The following is a 14,860-nucleotide window of genomic DNA, read 5'->3' as shown; positions in this document are numbered from 1 at the left end:
GAGGAATGCAACACTTTGTCTCTGACCCAGGAGCGGCCTGTCTTCCATCCACATCTACAAAATGATGGCAAGCCAGCTTGTGAGCTTGGAAGCAAGTTGCTCCCCAGTCTTTCTGACACCAACAGAAAGGCAACCATCGTGTTTGCTACAGTGTTCTCCCTAATGAGCCTCCCTAGAAACATCCAACTCTCAAATACTTAGTTCTGGAAATAAGAATAGTTTCAAGATGTCAGAAATCCCTTTTCCACAGGCAGAAACAGGGCAGCCCTTCCGTCTCCAACCGGAGGCGCATGTTAAGTGACGATGGTGTCGTTGGCCATGGTGTCCTTTACGCTGTCTCCCTTTCATTCGCTGGCTGACTCTCTCTGTAATTATCTTTTTTAAAATGTCAGCTCTTCTCACCCAGAAGACCAACAGCAATCAGCCGCAAACTGAACTTTACAAGCTTTTAAAACACACTTGCCGTTCGGCAGGGAGATGGGATTTCTCAAAGGCAATGTCGGGGAAGCTGATGCTGAATGACAGATGAAGGAACTCTTTCCTTCACTCTCACGTGGGGCCTCATGGCCCCTTCCTCGGGAAGCACCACAGGAAAGTGGGATGGGCTGAAACTGCAAAGGTTTCTTCAGTGAAGCCTGGATGGAGGCTCTTGGAGGAGGATCTGTTCTCGGTTTTTCCAGTAGTCATGGACAGATGTGAGAGTTGGACTATAAGGAAGGCTGAGCACAGAAGAATTGATGCTTTCAAATTGTAGTGCTGGAGAAGATTCTTGAGAGTCCCTTGGACTGCAAGGAGATGAAGCCAGTCAATCCTAAAGGAAATTGATCCTGAATAGTCATTGGAAGGACTGATGCTGAAGCTGAATGTGAAAAGCTGACTCATTGGAAAAGACCCTGATGCTGGGAGAGATTGAGGGCAGGAGGGGACTGGGGTGACCGAGGATGAGATGGTTGGATGGCATCACTGACTAAATGGATGTGAATGTGAGCAAACTCCAGGAGATGGTGAAGGACAGGGAAGCCTGGTGTGCTGCAGTCCATGGGGTCGCAAAGAGTCAGACACGACTGAGCAACTGAACAATAAGGACTGTTCTCGGAGTCCCTCTTACTGCACCCAGTTGGGGAGAGAGGACTGAGCTACAGTGGGCTCCTGGGACCTTCTCTCCTTCTCTAGAGGGAAGTGTTAAGAAGACCATGGCCCAGAGACAGAAACAGGGGATCCAGTGTGACAAGCAGAGAGGGAAGCATGGGTATTTCCTGGTAGCTGCTGGTCCTCAGGGTTTCTCCTAATGGTGACAACTTAAAGACATGAACAAAAATCCATCATAGCAGGAGGAGAGGAGTGGAGAAAATTAGAGCAGCATCAGTCCCTCCAAGTCAAACCTTAGGGCTCAACTCAATTTATCCCTACATTGTATTTCCCTGATGGCTGCTGATGCCTCTTAAAATGAAACCATCTTTCCTACTTAGCTCGGAAAGCCTTGTTCTCTGGCTAGTCTGACAACTTACATTTTAAAAATGCATCTGCTAAAACACGGCACTGCAAGAACAGAACAAATTCAATCTTAAAACCTGAAGTTACGTTTTCCCCATCGACTCATGCCAGAAATTCAGGGAAAGATCATTCCGTCCATGAGTCAGATTATTGTTGACCTGCATTCTCATCATACTTGTGTAGAAACCTTGGTGAAGGTCACTCCAGTGAATCCTGGAATGCAGGAGCCCCTAATTCAGAGAAGAAATGTCACCAGCACACGTGTGGGATCACCACAGGTGTTAAAATTAAAGTCCCCTTTCTAATGACATAAAGGAGCCAAAGTCCCCAGTACAATGAGGTTGATTACACTGAGCTCTGTGTCTAATGTCTCTGGAGCTCAATAGAGTAAATGCCTCCTCAGAAGGACCTGACCCAGGGGTGGGGAACAGTCTAGGTCCCAAGAGAATCCAGCCCACTGCGGTTTTTAAATTAGAAGTTTGATTGCTTGCAACATCATCTCGAAATGGTACCAGTGCCAAGCGGCTGAATTTTTCATTAGCCTGGGGGAGAAAAAATGACAGATATTTAATTAAACTGCTTGGCGATTCATAAGAGGCTTATTGATAGATAGAGGCACCAAATCACTTTCTAAGCAAAGCTAGACCCTCCAGTGATGTGGGGAATCTGTTCTGTCAAAAAGCATTCGCCAAGCTGAGGAGCTGGGATCCACATGCTGCTTCCCCATCACTCTGCCTTTCCTGCCAATGGCAGGAAAAAAAAAAAAGTTAAAAAAAGTGTTTATAAAGCACTTGGTGGTCACTGAGGAATTTAAAATCTAACATGTGAAGTAAGAAAGCTACTAACAATTGAAGTTACCAGCACACCCTCCTAACCCATTTTTCTGTTGTTGGAAGGTGATTTAATCAAGGAGGTTGACTGGGAGCAGACCTAGGAAAATAAAAGGAATGATTTGTGGTCAGTGCCGGAGGGGAAGTTATGAGAAGGACTCGGCATCCCAGATGGCGAGTGTTCAAGGTGTGCAGCAGGTGATTCCGGAAGGGGGTCTTAGGCAGGACCCACGCTGCCCTGCGCACAGCCCCAAGGTTCAGGAAAAGAGGAGGGTCATCCTCACTGCCTGCACAGATCACAGCTCCCAAACTCTCCAGAGGAACTTTAAAGATTAGATTGAAAGTGTCAGTTGCTTAGTCGTGTCCCCATGGACTGCAGCCCTCCAGGCTCCTCTGTCCAGGGATTCTCCAGGCAAGAACACTGGAGTGGGTTGCCATGCCCTCCTCCAGGGGATCTTCCCGACCCAGAGATCTCGTTACTGAAAGAGTATGTGTGGGGGGGGTCTGGCTGCCTGCCGCTCAGAAGCCAGTAAAGAGGCCAGGTCGATGGAAAGGAAAGTTTGCTTTATTTCAGATGCTGGAAACCGGAGGGGTAGGGTAGCAGACATCTGCCCAAAGGCTGACTTCCTCCCCGCAACATGCAGGGTGAGAGCTTTTATAAACAGAGGAGGGGGGTTACATGCAGAAACAGCACAGTCATCTGTAACAGTCATCTTCAGTTGGTCATCAGTGGTCTGCCTCACATCATCTTGGTTGTTTCAGGACAGTTAGTTAATCTCCAGTTCCGGGGTGCTCTTGTTTCCATTTCTTTGCGGTCAGTTCTCGGAATTGTGGCAGCTCAAGTCCTGGGTACAGTCTGATCATCGTGTAGTTAATTTCTCCACCTGGGGTTTTGGTATCTGTAAGACAGCTCACAGGATATGGCTCGAATATTATCTACAGCCCTTGAGAAAGAACTAAAGGTCCTTGACTATGCTTAGTGATTACATTATTTTTATTTAGTCTCCTTTGACTGTTTTCCTTTGTTTCAGCATTTCTCACTCCTCTGATTAAACTTACTCTTTGACTAAAGTTTTCCACTGGCAGAGGACACGGTGGGGGGCAAGGACCTGCCCCCTGTGTGGGTCCGGCTCCGTTTCAGTCGAACTCAGGTGTTCTGCATTGCAGGCAGATTCTTTACTATTTGAGCCACCCAGAGAAGCCCAACAAGTAGATTAAGGAAATAAATTTTTGCAAATTCCCCCAAAGCATTAGCTCTCAACTCTAGGTATATATTAATATTTTCCAGGAAGCCTTTAAAAAATACCAACACCTAACCCAGACCAGCTGAGTGGGGATCCCTGGGGATGGAGCTGCATACAGGTATGTTTCATAAAGCACTCACATGGGTCTAAAGTGCAGCCAGGGCCACAAGTCACATCCTAGGAGACACTGAAGAGTCGCAGAGTATGTCGAGTTGGAAGATCTCAGGTTTTGGAAGTTAACAAGCCTGGTTCAGATCCTGACTCCACTACTCACTAAATCTAAGAAGCTCAACGTAGACTTAAGTGTCCTAGGCTTCAGTTCTTTATTTGGAAAGACTCAATGAGGGCAACTTCTTGGTAAAATAAGAAAAGAAATGTTTACCTGGCCCCCAATCTAAGCTCACTTTCCTCCCCTTGGTTATGATTCATTAACAATGAATTGACTCTTTATCCCTCCTCCAAGATTGTATACCACTGTATACAATAGCAGGTGACAGGTGTACATTCCTCTCTCTATCTGCTTTGTTTTTCCTCTAGAAAAAGTGAAAGTGAAGTCGCTCAGTCATGTTGGACTCTTTGTCACCCCATGGACTATACCCTACCATGCTTCTCCATCCATGGGATTTTCCAGGCAAGAGTACTGGAGTGGGTTGCCATTTCCTTCTCCAGAGGATCTTCCTGACCCAGGGATCGAATCCGGGTCTCCCACATTGTAGGCAGATGCTTTACCATCTGAGCCACCAGGGAAGCCTTAAGCTTTAAAGCTCTTTGGTATCTGGGAGGGAATACTGCTTCCCAGGTGGCACTAGGGGTAAAGAACCCACCTGCCAATGCAGGAGATGCAGTTTCAATCCCTAGGCCAGGAAGATCCCCTGGAGGAAGGGATGGCAACCCACTCCAGTATTCTTGCCTGGGAAATCCATGGCTCCACAGAGGAGCCTGATGGGCTACAGCGCTTGGGGTCGCAAAGAGTCGGACATGACTGAGCGACTTGGCACTCCCACATGCGTGCAGGGAATACTCATGTGGCTCTCCTGTTTCTGTTCCTCCAGCTGCCACAGAAGTGTCCTTTTCATTTGACGTTGGGAATGGGCCAGTGGAGATGGTGGTGAGGTCGCCCACCCCACTCAACGATGACCAGTGGCACCGGGTCACCGCCGAGAGGAACGTCAAGCAGGCCAGCCTGCAGGTGGACCGTCTGCCACAGCAGGTCCGCAAGGCCCCGACAGAAGGCCACACCCGCCTGGAGCTCTACAGCCAGCTGTTTGTGGGTGAGTGATGGGACACGGGACAACCAGCGGGACTTCTCTATTGCTTGTGATGGCGTTCACCTTGGGGAAAGGAAAACCGCCTACAGGGATTCTGATAGAGATTTTTCTAAAAGTGTCTTTGCCTCTTGTGGTCTCCTCCGAGACAGGATGGGAGACAAGGGAGAAGACACAGGAGCCCTCAATCTGATGTCACTCTCTGCTTTCTGGAAGTCACAGTCCTCACATCCTACAAGATGATAGGGTGGCTAGGGTTTCTTTGAGGTCCCTGATCTGTGCAGTTTTAGGTTTATAGTTTTAGACCTTCACTGAAGTCCTTACAGTTTGTAGAGTCAAAACTGTGGTTTTTCCAATAGTCCTGTATGGATGTGAGAGTTGGACCATAAAAAAGACTGGGTGCCGAAGAGTTGATGCTTTCAAATTGTGGTGCTGGAGAAGACTCTTGAGAGTCCCTTGGACGGCAAGGAGATCAAACCAATCAATCCTAAAGGAAATTAACCCTGAATATTCATTGGAAGGACTGACACTGAAGCTGAAGCTGCAATACTTTGGCCACCTGATGTTAACAGACGACTCATTGGAAAAGACCCTGATGCTGGGAAAGATGGAAGGCAAAGGAGAAGAGGGCAGCAGAGGATGAGATGGTTGGATGGCATCACCGACTCAATAGACATGAACTTGGGCAAAGTCCGGGAGATAGTGAGGGACAGGGAGACTGGTTTGCTGCATTCCATGGAATCACAAAGAGCTGGACATGACTTAGCGAATGAACAACAACAAGAATTCCTTAATGATTTAGAGCACTCATAACTGTAAAAAGAAGGATGGACAAAGAGGGAGGAATGGTGTAATGGGCTCCCTAAGTTCAAGTTTGCTTGAAATGAGAAGTAGAAATCCACTCCATTGTCTGCCCAGCCTCAAAGTTCTAGGCAGAGGGAGATGGAGCCTTCTCCTTATGTAGCATCTTCACACAGAGGAAAGAGATCAACACTGAGAAGAAACTCAACCAGAGCAAAAAGTAAAGCACCCTCTGCAGGAAGTGGCTCCAGCCCCACAGTCTGGGCTCTGCTTCTGACATTTTCTAACTGAACCTAATGTTACTTCTAAGCAATACCTGTGTCCATGGTTAGTGAGATTTTAAATTTTATTTTCCAGAATACTAATATTTCAGGCAATTTGCTAATTTTCCTCTGTGGATTGCAAAGAATGCAAGTTTGAAGGACTCTGCAGCTGCCGTGCCACCTTAGACCTCCCCTGTGGGTGTGTGGGTGTTCGTTGGTCAAGTCGGTCAGCTACGGTGGTCTCAGACCCAGTAACGCAGAGGTGACCTGCCCCCTGGGCTCTTACCCAGTGGAGGTCAGAGTCCCCACGGTGTCATTCATGATTATGGTGGGATGCTTGAAGAATGTTAGAAAGCCACAGAAAGACAGGTGATGTAGGTGTCCGCTCCTTGGTGAAATATTGTGAAAAGTGTGAACTTGGTCAGTCAGCTCTGGAAGTAAGACTGACTTGAGAACAGGCCACTTAAACTTTTTTATTGTGGTAAAAGTCACATAATATAAAACCTACTATTTTAACCATATTTAACTGCACAGTTCGGTGGCACTAAGTGCATTCACAGTGCTGTACAATTCTCACCATCATCCGTCTTCTGAACTCTTCACCTTCCAAACCCGAAACTCTGCCTGTTAAAGTAACTCCCCATCCCCTCTCCCCACTGACTCCCAGCCCCTGGAATCTACCAGTGTGCTTTCTGACTCTATGAATTTGACTGTTCTAGGCACCTCATATAAGCGGAATCAAACAATATTTGTCTACATCTACTATATATTCGAATGCATTTTTTATTAGCTGGAATGCATTTTGTCCTACAAACACATTGGCCCTCCATTTTCTTTTACCTGTGTTATCTAATTGGTTCTCGTTAGATATCTATTTTATCCATAATAGTGTATATATACAGGCTTCCCACTTCCCAGAAGTGGGCCCAGTGGTAAAGAATCCACCTGCCAAGCAGGAGACACAAGAGATGAGGGTTCGATCCCTGGACCGGGAAGATCTCTTGGAGTAGGAAGTGGCAGCCCACTCTATTTGTCAGTCCCAGTCCCCCAACTGATCCCACTCCCTTCCCCTGCATAGTGTCTATATATCTGTTCTCTATGTTTGTGTCTCTGTTTCTGCTTTGCAAATAGGTTCTCCTGTGTTTTCTAGAGTCCACATATATGCATTAATAATATTAAATACCAGGTCCACAAATTCCTGCTGAATACTGTGAGCAAATCTCCCCTTATCAATACCTCTTGGCCAGATCACCTAGATATAAGTCTCTTCCTAAATAAACCCTGCTCATCCCAGGCATGCAGGGTAGATCCACTTGGTTGTCATTATAACAGGTGACCCTAATTGACCCAGGTCCTCATTTTTCTGAGATAACTTTGGATGCAGAGGTTCAATTTTACTTTTATCTCTTTCGGTCTACTGACTATAGTTGTCTCCAATATTTTTGGAGACTAAGAAAATTGTAAAATTAAGAAGGTAGGGAGAGTATTTATTATGGTCTTGGAAAGAATTTTGATTCATTTCAATGAGATGACCAGAAACAGCTTATAAAAAGAGCAGAGGAGAGGGCTGAGGTCAGAATTCAACAGAATACTTAAATGTAAGGGACAGACAGAAAAAAAGCATCTCAGGAAGAACGAAGAGGGATGAAAAGAACAAGCAAGGAAAAGCCAGGAGAGGGGCTGTCACAGGAGGAGAGAGTTTCATGAAACAGTTTGCTTATTACTGACAAATCATACCAAGTGCCATGCGTGAAATAGGGCCAAGAAAATATTCTTTGAGTTTAGCAATTATGAAACCACTGTTGACCTTGGAGAGAGAAAAGGTTCACAGAAGTTGGCTGATGTGATGAGTTAGCAATTTCCTTTCACTTGATGAGAAAGAGAAAAGCCCCCTGCCCCAGTTTCTAATTTCCTGTTATCTGAGATGTGGACGTGAGTCTCATCGCCAAGACACAAGCTGTTTGAGCTGGTATGAGAAACGCTCTTCAAGCCAGTATGAACAACATCTTCTGCAATAGAAGTCTACCCCAGGGGACATGGGAGGGGGCTTGTTTTCAGAAAATAACAAATTCAACGGCTATGAAATCCTGGAGCCAGTTACCTGAAGACTACTCAATAGGGATTCAGATAACCGGAAGCAGTTCTCAGTTCAGCTCTAATAACAAGAGTTATCACTTTTCCTCTTTTCATCTAATAAAAATCTCCTTTTTCATCTAATCAAGGTGTTGGATTTGTTGCTCTCCAAACTTTCTTCTAACTTTAACCATTTAAGATTATGTGTTAAGTGGTTTGAAAAGGTCTGAGTTGCCAAGTGATCACTTGTAACCACCCCACCTATGCCACTTAGCATCTAGAGACCACTGACAAGTTACCCAGTACTTCTGTCAGACGGGAATACAGTTCCTGCGTGTCAGGTGGAGATGAGCCCGTCCATGCTAAGCGCACCGTAGAGTACCCGGCTCAGAGCCAGCACTCATGAGCTGGGAGCTGTCTCACCACCTTTCCCTTGACCTTTTATTCCCTTAGCTTTCTCCTTCTGCTGGGTCATGTTTACCCGCTCCTACAGAACTCACTTCCAACTGGCTTATTTCTTCCTTCCCCAAATACTCACCTGGCATCTTTTCAGCCCACCAGCCCTGAAGGAAAGTTCATGGGCTAGATGCCCCTTGATATCCAAAATCAGTCTTCAGCCACTCCACTCACCTGCCACAGTGGCCACAGAGCAGCTAGCCAGGGTGCAAGAATTTTCTCGCCAAGATGGTGAGTGAGCGTCCATCTCAAATACCGCCCAGCAACACTGTCTGCAGCAGAGACGTGACCAGAGCTGACCGAGGGCTTCTAGAGGTGGACAGGCATAAAGTTCAGCTTAGAGCTAAAACAAACCCAGGGTCATTCTTGGCTTTGGACCCAAAGTGGACTCCCAGGACGCCCACCCTCTGCCCGCTGCCTTTGTTAGCCAGAGCCGGGCTCCATCTCCTCTTCCACAGTCACTAAGAAAACGAGAACACAGTTCTCATCACCCCGCTGGTAAGAGGCAACTAGAAGCTGCCATGAAAAGCTGGTTAACACAAGTCGTTTGGAAGTTACGGGATCCAGCTATGATGGTGGTTTAGTGAAAAGATAATGATTCCATTTTAAAATGAAAAGTGACACAGGGAAGAGAAGAGCGGTTGCTGGGTTTGTCTGAAAAGCACCGGAAGCTTTCTTGTGTCTTTGGTCCCTGATGAGCGAGTAGCCTGGGATGCATTCCAGCATGGCCTGCAGAGGCCCATGAATCATGAGAGGCTCAGACCTGCAGCCTCCATGCAGCCATGGGCCAGATTTTACCCAGTAGGTGGAGAAGAGCAGACACACTTGAGGTCATTATCTAAGTACAAACAACACCAGGCTGCACTGAGCCCAGGTTAGCAGAAAGATATGCCAGTGAGTCTGGAGTCCTGACCACCGAAGCTGTAGTGGCCAGGCTGGGAGGGAACAGGGGTCTGGCAGACCCTCAGCCTGGAGCCCAGCGGCCAGCCTGGGGCAGGGTCAACGTGAGCCTTTGGGGACAGGTGAGAGAGCTCTTTGGGGCTGGGGCGGGGGGGAGCAGTGCTGGTGCAGGGGTTTGTGTGCAACAAAATCTACCCGGGCCAGAGCGTGGGACTGTGCTCAGCAGTGGTTTAAGGAGGAGGCCAGCATTCAGGAGAGCTGGAGGCTCCAGCAGGATGTCAAGCTCCTAAGGGCTCCTTGGGCAAGATGGTGGTGGTGGTTTAGTTGCTAAGTTGTGTCTGACTCTTGTGACCCCATGGACTGTAGCCTGCCAGGCTCCTCTGTCCATGGTTGTTAGGTCCTCTGAACTATGACAGATGTTCGGGCCCAGCTCACTTGACTCTGACCTCTTCTGATATCCCTCTGGAAGATAAAGGAGGCCAAGCCTTTTGTGCAAGATGTGACCCTGAAAGAAGCTGGGAAGTAGTCCTCCATCCTTCAGGATCCTCTGTGCTGCACTGGCGCCTGGCTGATATGTGATGGGAGAAGCACCATTTTTGGGAGGATGTCCTGGCCCATGAGAGCAGGAGGGCTGCAGTCGCCTCTTCCTCTGCCAGACAGTGTGTCCATCAGGAAATTTTTCTCATGAGTGACAGCTCCTGAGTTTATGGCAGTCAAGGTTTGTTAGATAGACTCATAAGCAAAGGGGACAGCGTGCGAGGACCATTCTCTGGGCTATGCTCTGCGAGCAGCCCTGGACAATTGCCCACATCCCTGAACCCAACAGTGGGGCTGGTTCGGTCAGCTGCTCCTCACATCCTCAGCATTTCAGACTCATAAGTAGATGATCCCATGGCCGTCTGAAATTGGCAAGGTCACTGAGGCAGTAAAGAAAATCACCATTTGTACGCAAGGGAGAAAAATGGAATTCCCTTCATGAAGTGCACTCAAATCTGTATATGAATAAAATGGCTCTTTCTAGTATCTGAAAAATTTACGATGAAAAATTTCCAATCCAGATTGAAGGAATCAAAATTCAGGAAATACATCAGTTGTTCCCCTTTCCCACAAATTTGAGTCTGTAGCAGCAACTTACAAACTGGCAAAGACGTCCCAGATGATATTTAAGCCAAGGGCTCACATGCTTTATTTACATCAATTAAGTTGAATGGTTCTACGAAGACCTTCAAGACCTTTTAGAACTAACACCCAAAAAATGAGACTGGAATGCAAAAGTAGGAAGTCAAGAAACACCTGGAGTAACAGGCAACTTTGGCCTTGGAGTACAGAATGAAGCAGAGCAAAGGCTAATAGAGTTTCGCCAGGAGAATGCACTGGTCATAGCAAACACCCTCTTCCAACAACACAAGAGAAAACTCTACATGTGGACATCACCAGATGGACAACACCGAAATCAGATTGAATATATTCTTTGCAGCCAAAGATGGAGAAGCTCTATACAGTCAGCAAAAACAAGACTGAGAGCTGACTGTGGCTCAGTTCATGAACTCCTTATTGCCAAACTCAGATTTAAATTGAAGAAAGTGGGGAAAACCACAAGATAATTCGGGTATAACCTAAATCAAATCCCTTATGATTATACAGTGGAAGTGAGAAATAGATTTAAGGGACTAGATCTGATAGAGTGCCTGATGAACTATGGATGGAGGTTCATGACATTATATAGGAGACAGGGATCAAGATGATGCAAGAAAAAGAAATGCAAAGAGGCCAAATGGCTTTCTGAGGAGGCCTTACAAATAGCTGTGAAAAGAAGAGAAATGAAAAGCAAAGCAGAAAAGGAAAGATATACCCATTTGAATACAGAGTTCCAAAGAATAGCAAGGAGAGATAAGAAAGGCTTCCTCAGCAATCAATGCAAAGAAATAGAGGAAAACAATAGAATGGGAAAGACTAGAGATCTCTTCAAGAAAATTAGAGATACCAAGGGAACATTTCATGCAAAGATGGGCTCAGTAAAGGACAGAATTGATATGGACCTAACAGAAGCAGAAGATATTAAGAAGAGGTGGCAAGAATACACAGAAGAACTGTACAAAAAAGATCTTCATGACCCAGATAATCACGACGGTGTGATCACTCACCTAGAGCCAGACATCCTGGAATGTGAAGTCAAGTGGGCCTTAGGAAGCATCACTATGAACAAAGCTAGTAGAGGTGATGGAATTCCAGTGGAGCTATTTCAAATCCTGAAAGATGATGCTGTGAAAGTGCTGCACTCAATATGCCAGCAAATTTGGAAAACTCAGCAGTGGCCACAGGACTGGAAAAGGTCAGTTTTCATTCCAATCCCAAAGAAAGGCAATGCCAAAGAATGCTCAAACTACCACATAATTGCACTCATCTCACACGCTAGTAAAGTAATGCTTAAAATTCTCTAAGCCAGACTTCAACAATATGTGAACCATGAACTTCCAGATGTTCAAGCTGGATTTAGAAAAGGCAGAGGAACCAGAGATCGAATTGCCAACATCCGCTGGATCATCAAAAAAGCAAGAGTTCCAGAAAAACATCTATTTCTGCCTTATTGACTATGCCAAAAGCCTTTGACTGTGTGGATCACAATAAACTGTGGAAAATCCTGAAAGAAATGGGAATACAAACCACCTGACCTGCCTCTTGAGAAACGTATATGCAGGTCTGGAAGCAACAGTTCAAACTGGACATGGAACAACGGACTGGTTCCAAATAGGAAAAGGAGTACGTCAAGGCTGTATATTGTCACCCTGCTTATTTAACTTATACGCAGAGTACATCAGGAGAAATGCTGGGCTGGAAGAAGCACAGGCTGGAATCAATATGCTGGGAGAAATATCAATAACCTCAGATATGCAGATGACACCACCCTTATGGCAGAAAGTGAAGAAGAATTAAAGAGCCTCTTGATGAAAGTGAAAGAGGAGAGTGAAAAAGTTGGCTTAAAGCTCAACATTCAGAAAACTAAGATCATGGCATCTGGTCCCATCATTTCATGGCAAGTAGATGGGGAAACAGTGGCTGACTTTATTTTGGGGGGCAGATCACTGCAATCAAAATCACTGCAGATGGTGATTTCAACCATGAAATTAAAAGACACTTACTCCTTGGAAAGGAAGTTATGACCAACCTAAACAACATATTAAAAAGCAGAGACATTATTTTGTCAACAAAGGTCCATCTAGTCAAGCCAATGGTTTTTCCTGTAGTAATTTATGGATGTGAGAGTTGGACTATAAAGAAAGCTGAGCACAAAAGAATTGATGCTTTTGAACTGTGGTGTTGGAGAAGACTCTTAAGAGTCCCTTGGACTGCAAGGAGATCCAACCAGTCCATCCTAAAGGAGATCAGTCCTGGGTGTTCATTGGAAAGACTAATGTTGAAGCTGAAACTCCAATACTTTGGCCACATGATGCAGAGAGCTGACTCATTGGAAAATACCCTGATGCTGAGAAAAATTGAAGGCAGGAGAAGGGGATGACAGAGGATGAGATTGGATGGCATCACCGACTCAATGGATATGAGTTTGGGTGGACTCCAGGAGTTGGTGAAGGACAGGGAGGCCTGGCGTGCTCTGGTTCATGGGGTCGCAAAGAGTCGGACACAACTGAGTGACTGAACTGAACTGAACTGAACTGAATCCACGTGAGAACCTTAAAAGTAGGTACTGTTTTCTTTTCACAGTGAAGAAAGTAATGCTAGAGGTTAGTTAACAGCCCAAGATCAGGCAGCTGGTAAGAGACAAGAAGTGGAATTTGATCCCAGGTTTTCCCAGTAGTCATGTGTGGATATGAGAGTTGAACCATAAAGAAGGCTCAGCACTGAAGAATTGGTGCTTTCAAATTGTTCTGGAGAAGACTCTTAAGAGTCCCTGGGACAGCAAGGAGATCAAACCAGTCAACCCTAAAGGAAATGAACCCTGAATATTCATTGGAAGGACTGATGCTGAAGCTGAAGCTACAATACTTTGGCCACCTGATGCTAACAGATGACTCGTTGGAAAAGATCCTGATGCTGGGAAAGATTGAAGGCAGGAGGAGAGGGGGCGACAGAGGATGAGATGGTTGGTTGGCCTCGCCAACTCAATGGACATGAGTTTGAGCAAGCTCCTGGAGATCGCGTAGGACAGGGACGCCTGGCACGCTGCAGTGCCTGGGGTTGCAAAGAATCAGACACGACTGTAAGAGCTTAGCATGCACACACACACATCTCAAAGGAAAGGAGTGGCGGAAGAATAAAGGCTCTAAGAATAGGAGAGTACAGAGTCTATGATCAGAAGAAACATGTCTGAAGTTGAGCCAAGCTGAGGAGAACATTAAGTCCATCTTGATCATCGCCACTGCAGGTCCCTCATCTGGGGAGCGACTCTGGCCCCCACATATTTGGAAAAGTGTGATGGCTTTGGAGCACTGCCTTCAGCTCCAGCTTCAGCCAAGGCTGACCACAGTGCCTGGGAGAACCAGTCCCCAAAATCTTGCACTCCCAGATGATAGCTGTACCCCACTATGAAATGCAACTGTCAGTCACAGAGCCTGTAGTAGAAGACCCAGCGTTCAGGCAGGACTCCAGTCACTGGGCTTGGGTCAGCCCCGGCAGGTGGTCCGTGGATCACATTCAAGTCTCAGAAGCAAAAATCAAGGCAGGCAGGGACTCACCATCTGACAAGCGCACAAAAGGCTTGGAAGAACAAGAGAATTTTATGCCAAAGCACTGGCGGCAGGGGACGAACAAGACGACTTACCTGAGAGTCTCTCTGATATAGAAATAAGCTGCTTTTCTCTTTAGCTCTTTTGGTAAACCCTTTACGAAGGTGGTCAGGGTCAACATGGAGCTCTCTGGAGCTGTGTCCAGAACATGACCTTCCGGCTTCCACCAGGCTCTCAGGAGCAGCTCACGTGCCCTCCTTCCTGAAATGCATTCTTTTCTTGGAGTCCATGGCACGTGGCACCCACTTTCCCTCGACCTCACTGGCCAGGACTCAAGTCTATCCTATGAGTTCTTTCTCTTGCACTAAATGTTGGCACATCAGACACAGAAGCTTCTTCCCCAACTATCTGTTTCCCTGGGTGATCTCATCCAGTCCAGTGGCTCCAATACTACTTATGCACCAGTAACTCTGAAATGAGCGTATTAAAAAACAGAGACATCACTTTGCCAGCAAAGGTCCGTATAGTCAAAGCTATGGTTCTTCCAGTAGGCATGTATGGATGTGAGAGTTGGATCATACAGAAGGCTGAGCACTGAAGAACTGATGCTTTCAAACTGTGGTGCTGGAGAAGACTCTTGAGAGTCCCCTGGACTCCAAGCATATCAAACCAGTCAATCCTAAGGGAAATCAACCCTGAATATTCCTTTGGAAGGACTGAGCTGAAGCTGAAACTCCAGTAGTTTGGCCACCTGATGTGAAGAGTTGTCTCAATGGAAAAGACCCTGATGCTGGGAAAGATTGAAGGCGGGAGGAGAAGGGGACGACAGAGGATGAGATGGTTGGATGGCAT

The 14,860-nt window shown here is 46.4% G+C and overlaps 1 protein-coding gene across 1 annotated transcript in view; it reads left to right on the top strand.

Moving 5' to 3' along the window:
- The window catches only part of CNTNAP2 (contactin associated protein-like 2), a 909,256-nt gene that overhangs the window by 651,439 nt on the left and 242,957 nt on the right, over positions 1-14,860 (top strand). The window contains exon 8 of the mRNA XM_010843889.1: positions 4,621-4,839. Within this exon, the coding sequence (XP_010842191.1) occupies positions 4,621-4,839 (219 nt within the window). The remainder of the gene's footprint in view (positions 1-4,620; positions 4,840-14,860) is intronic.

The sequence above is a fragment of the Bison bison genome, unplaced genomic scaffold (genome assembly GCF_000754665.1).
Source record: "Bison bison bison isolate TAMUID 2011002044 unplaced genomic scaffold, Bison_UMD1.0 scf7180017864191, whole genome shotgun sequence".
In the NCBI taxonomy this organism is placed as follows: Eukaryota; Metazoa; Chordata; class Mammalia; order Artiodactyla; family Bovidae; genus Bison; species Bison bison.
Note: the sequence above shows the minus strand (reverse complement) of the source record. Positions and strands in the feature narration are given on the sequence as shown.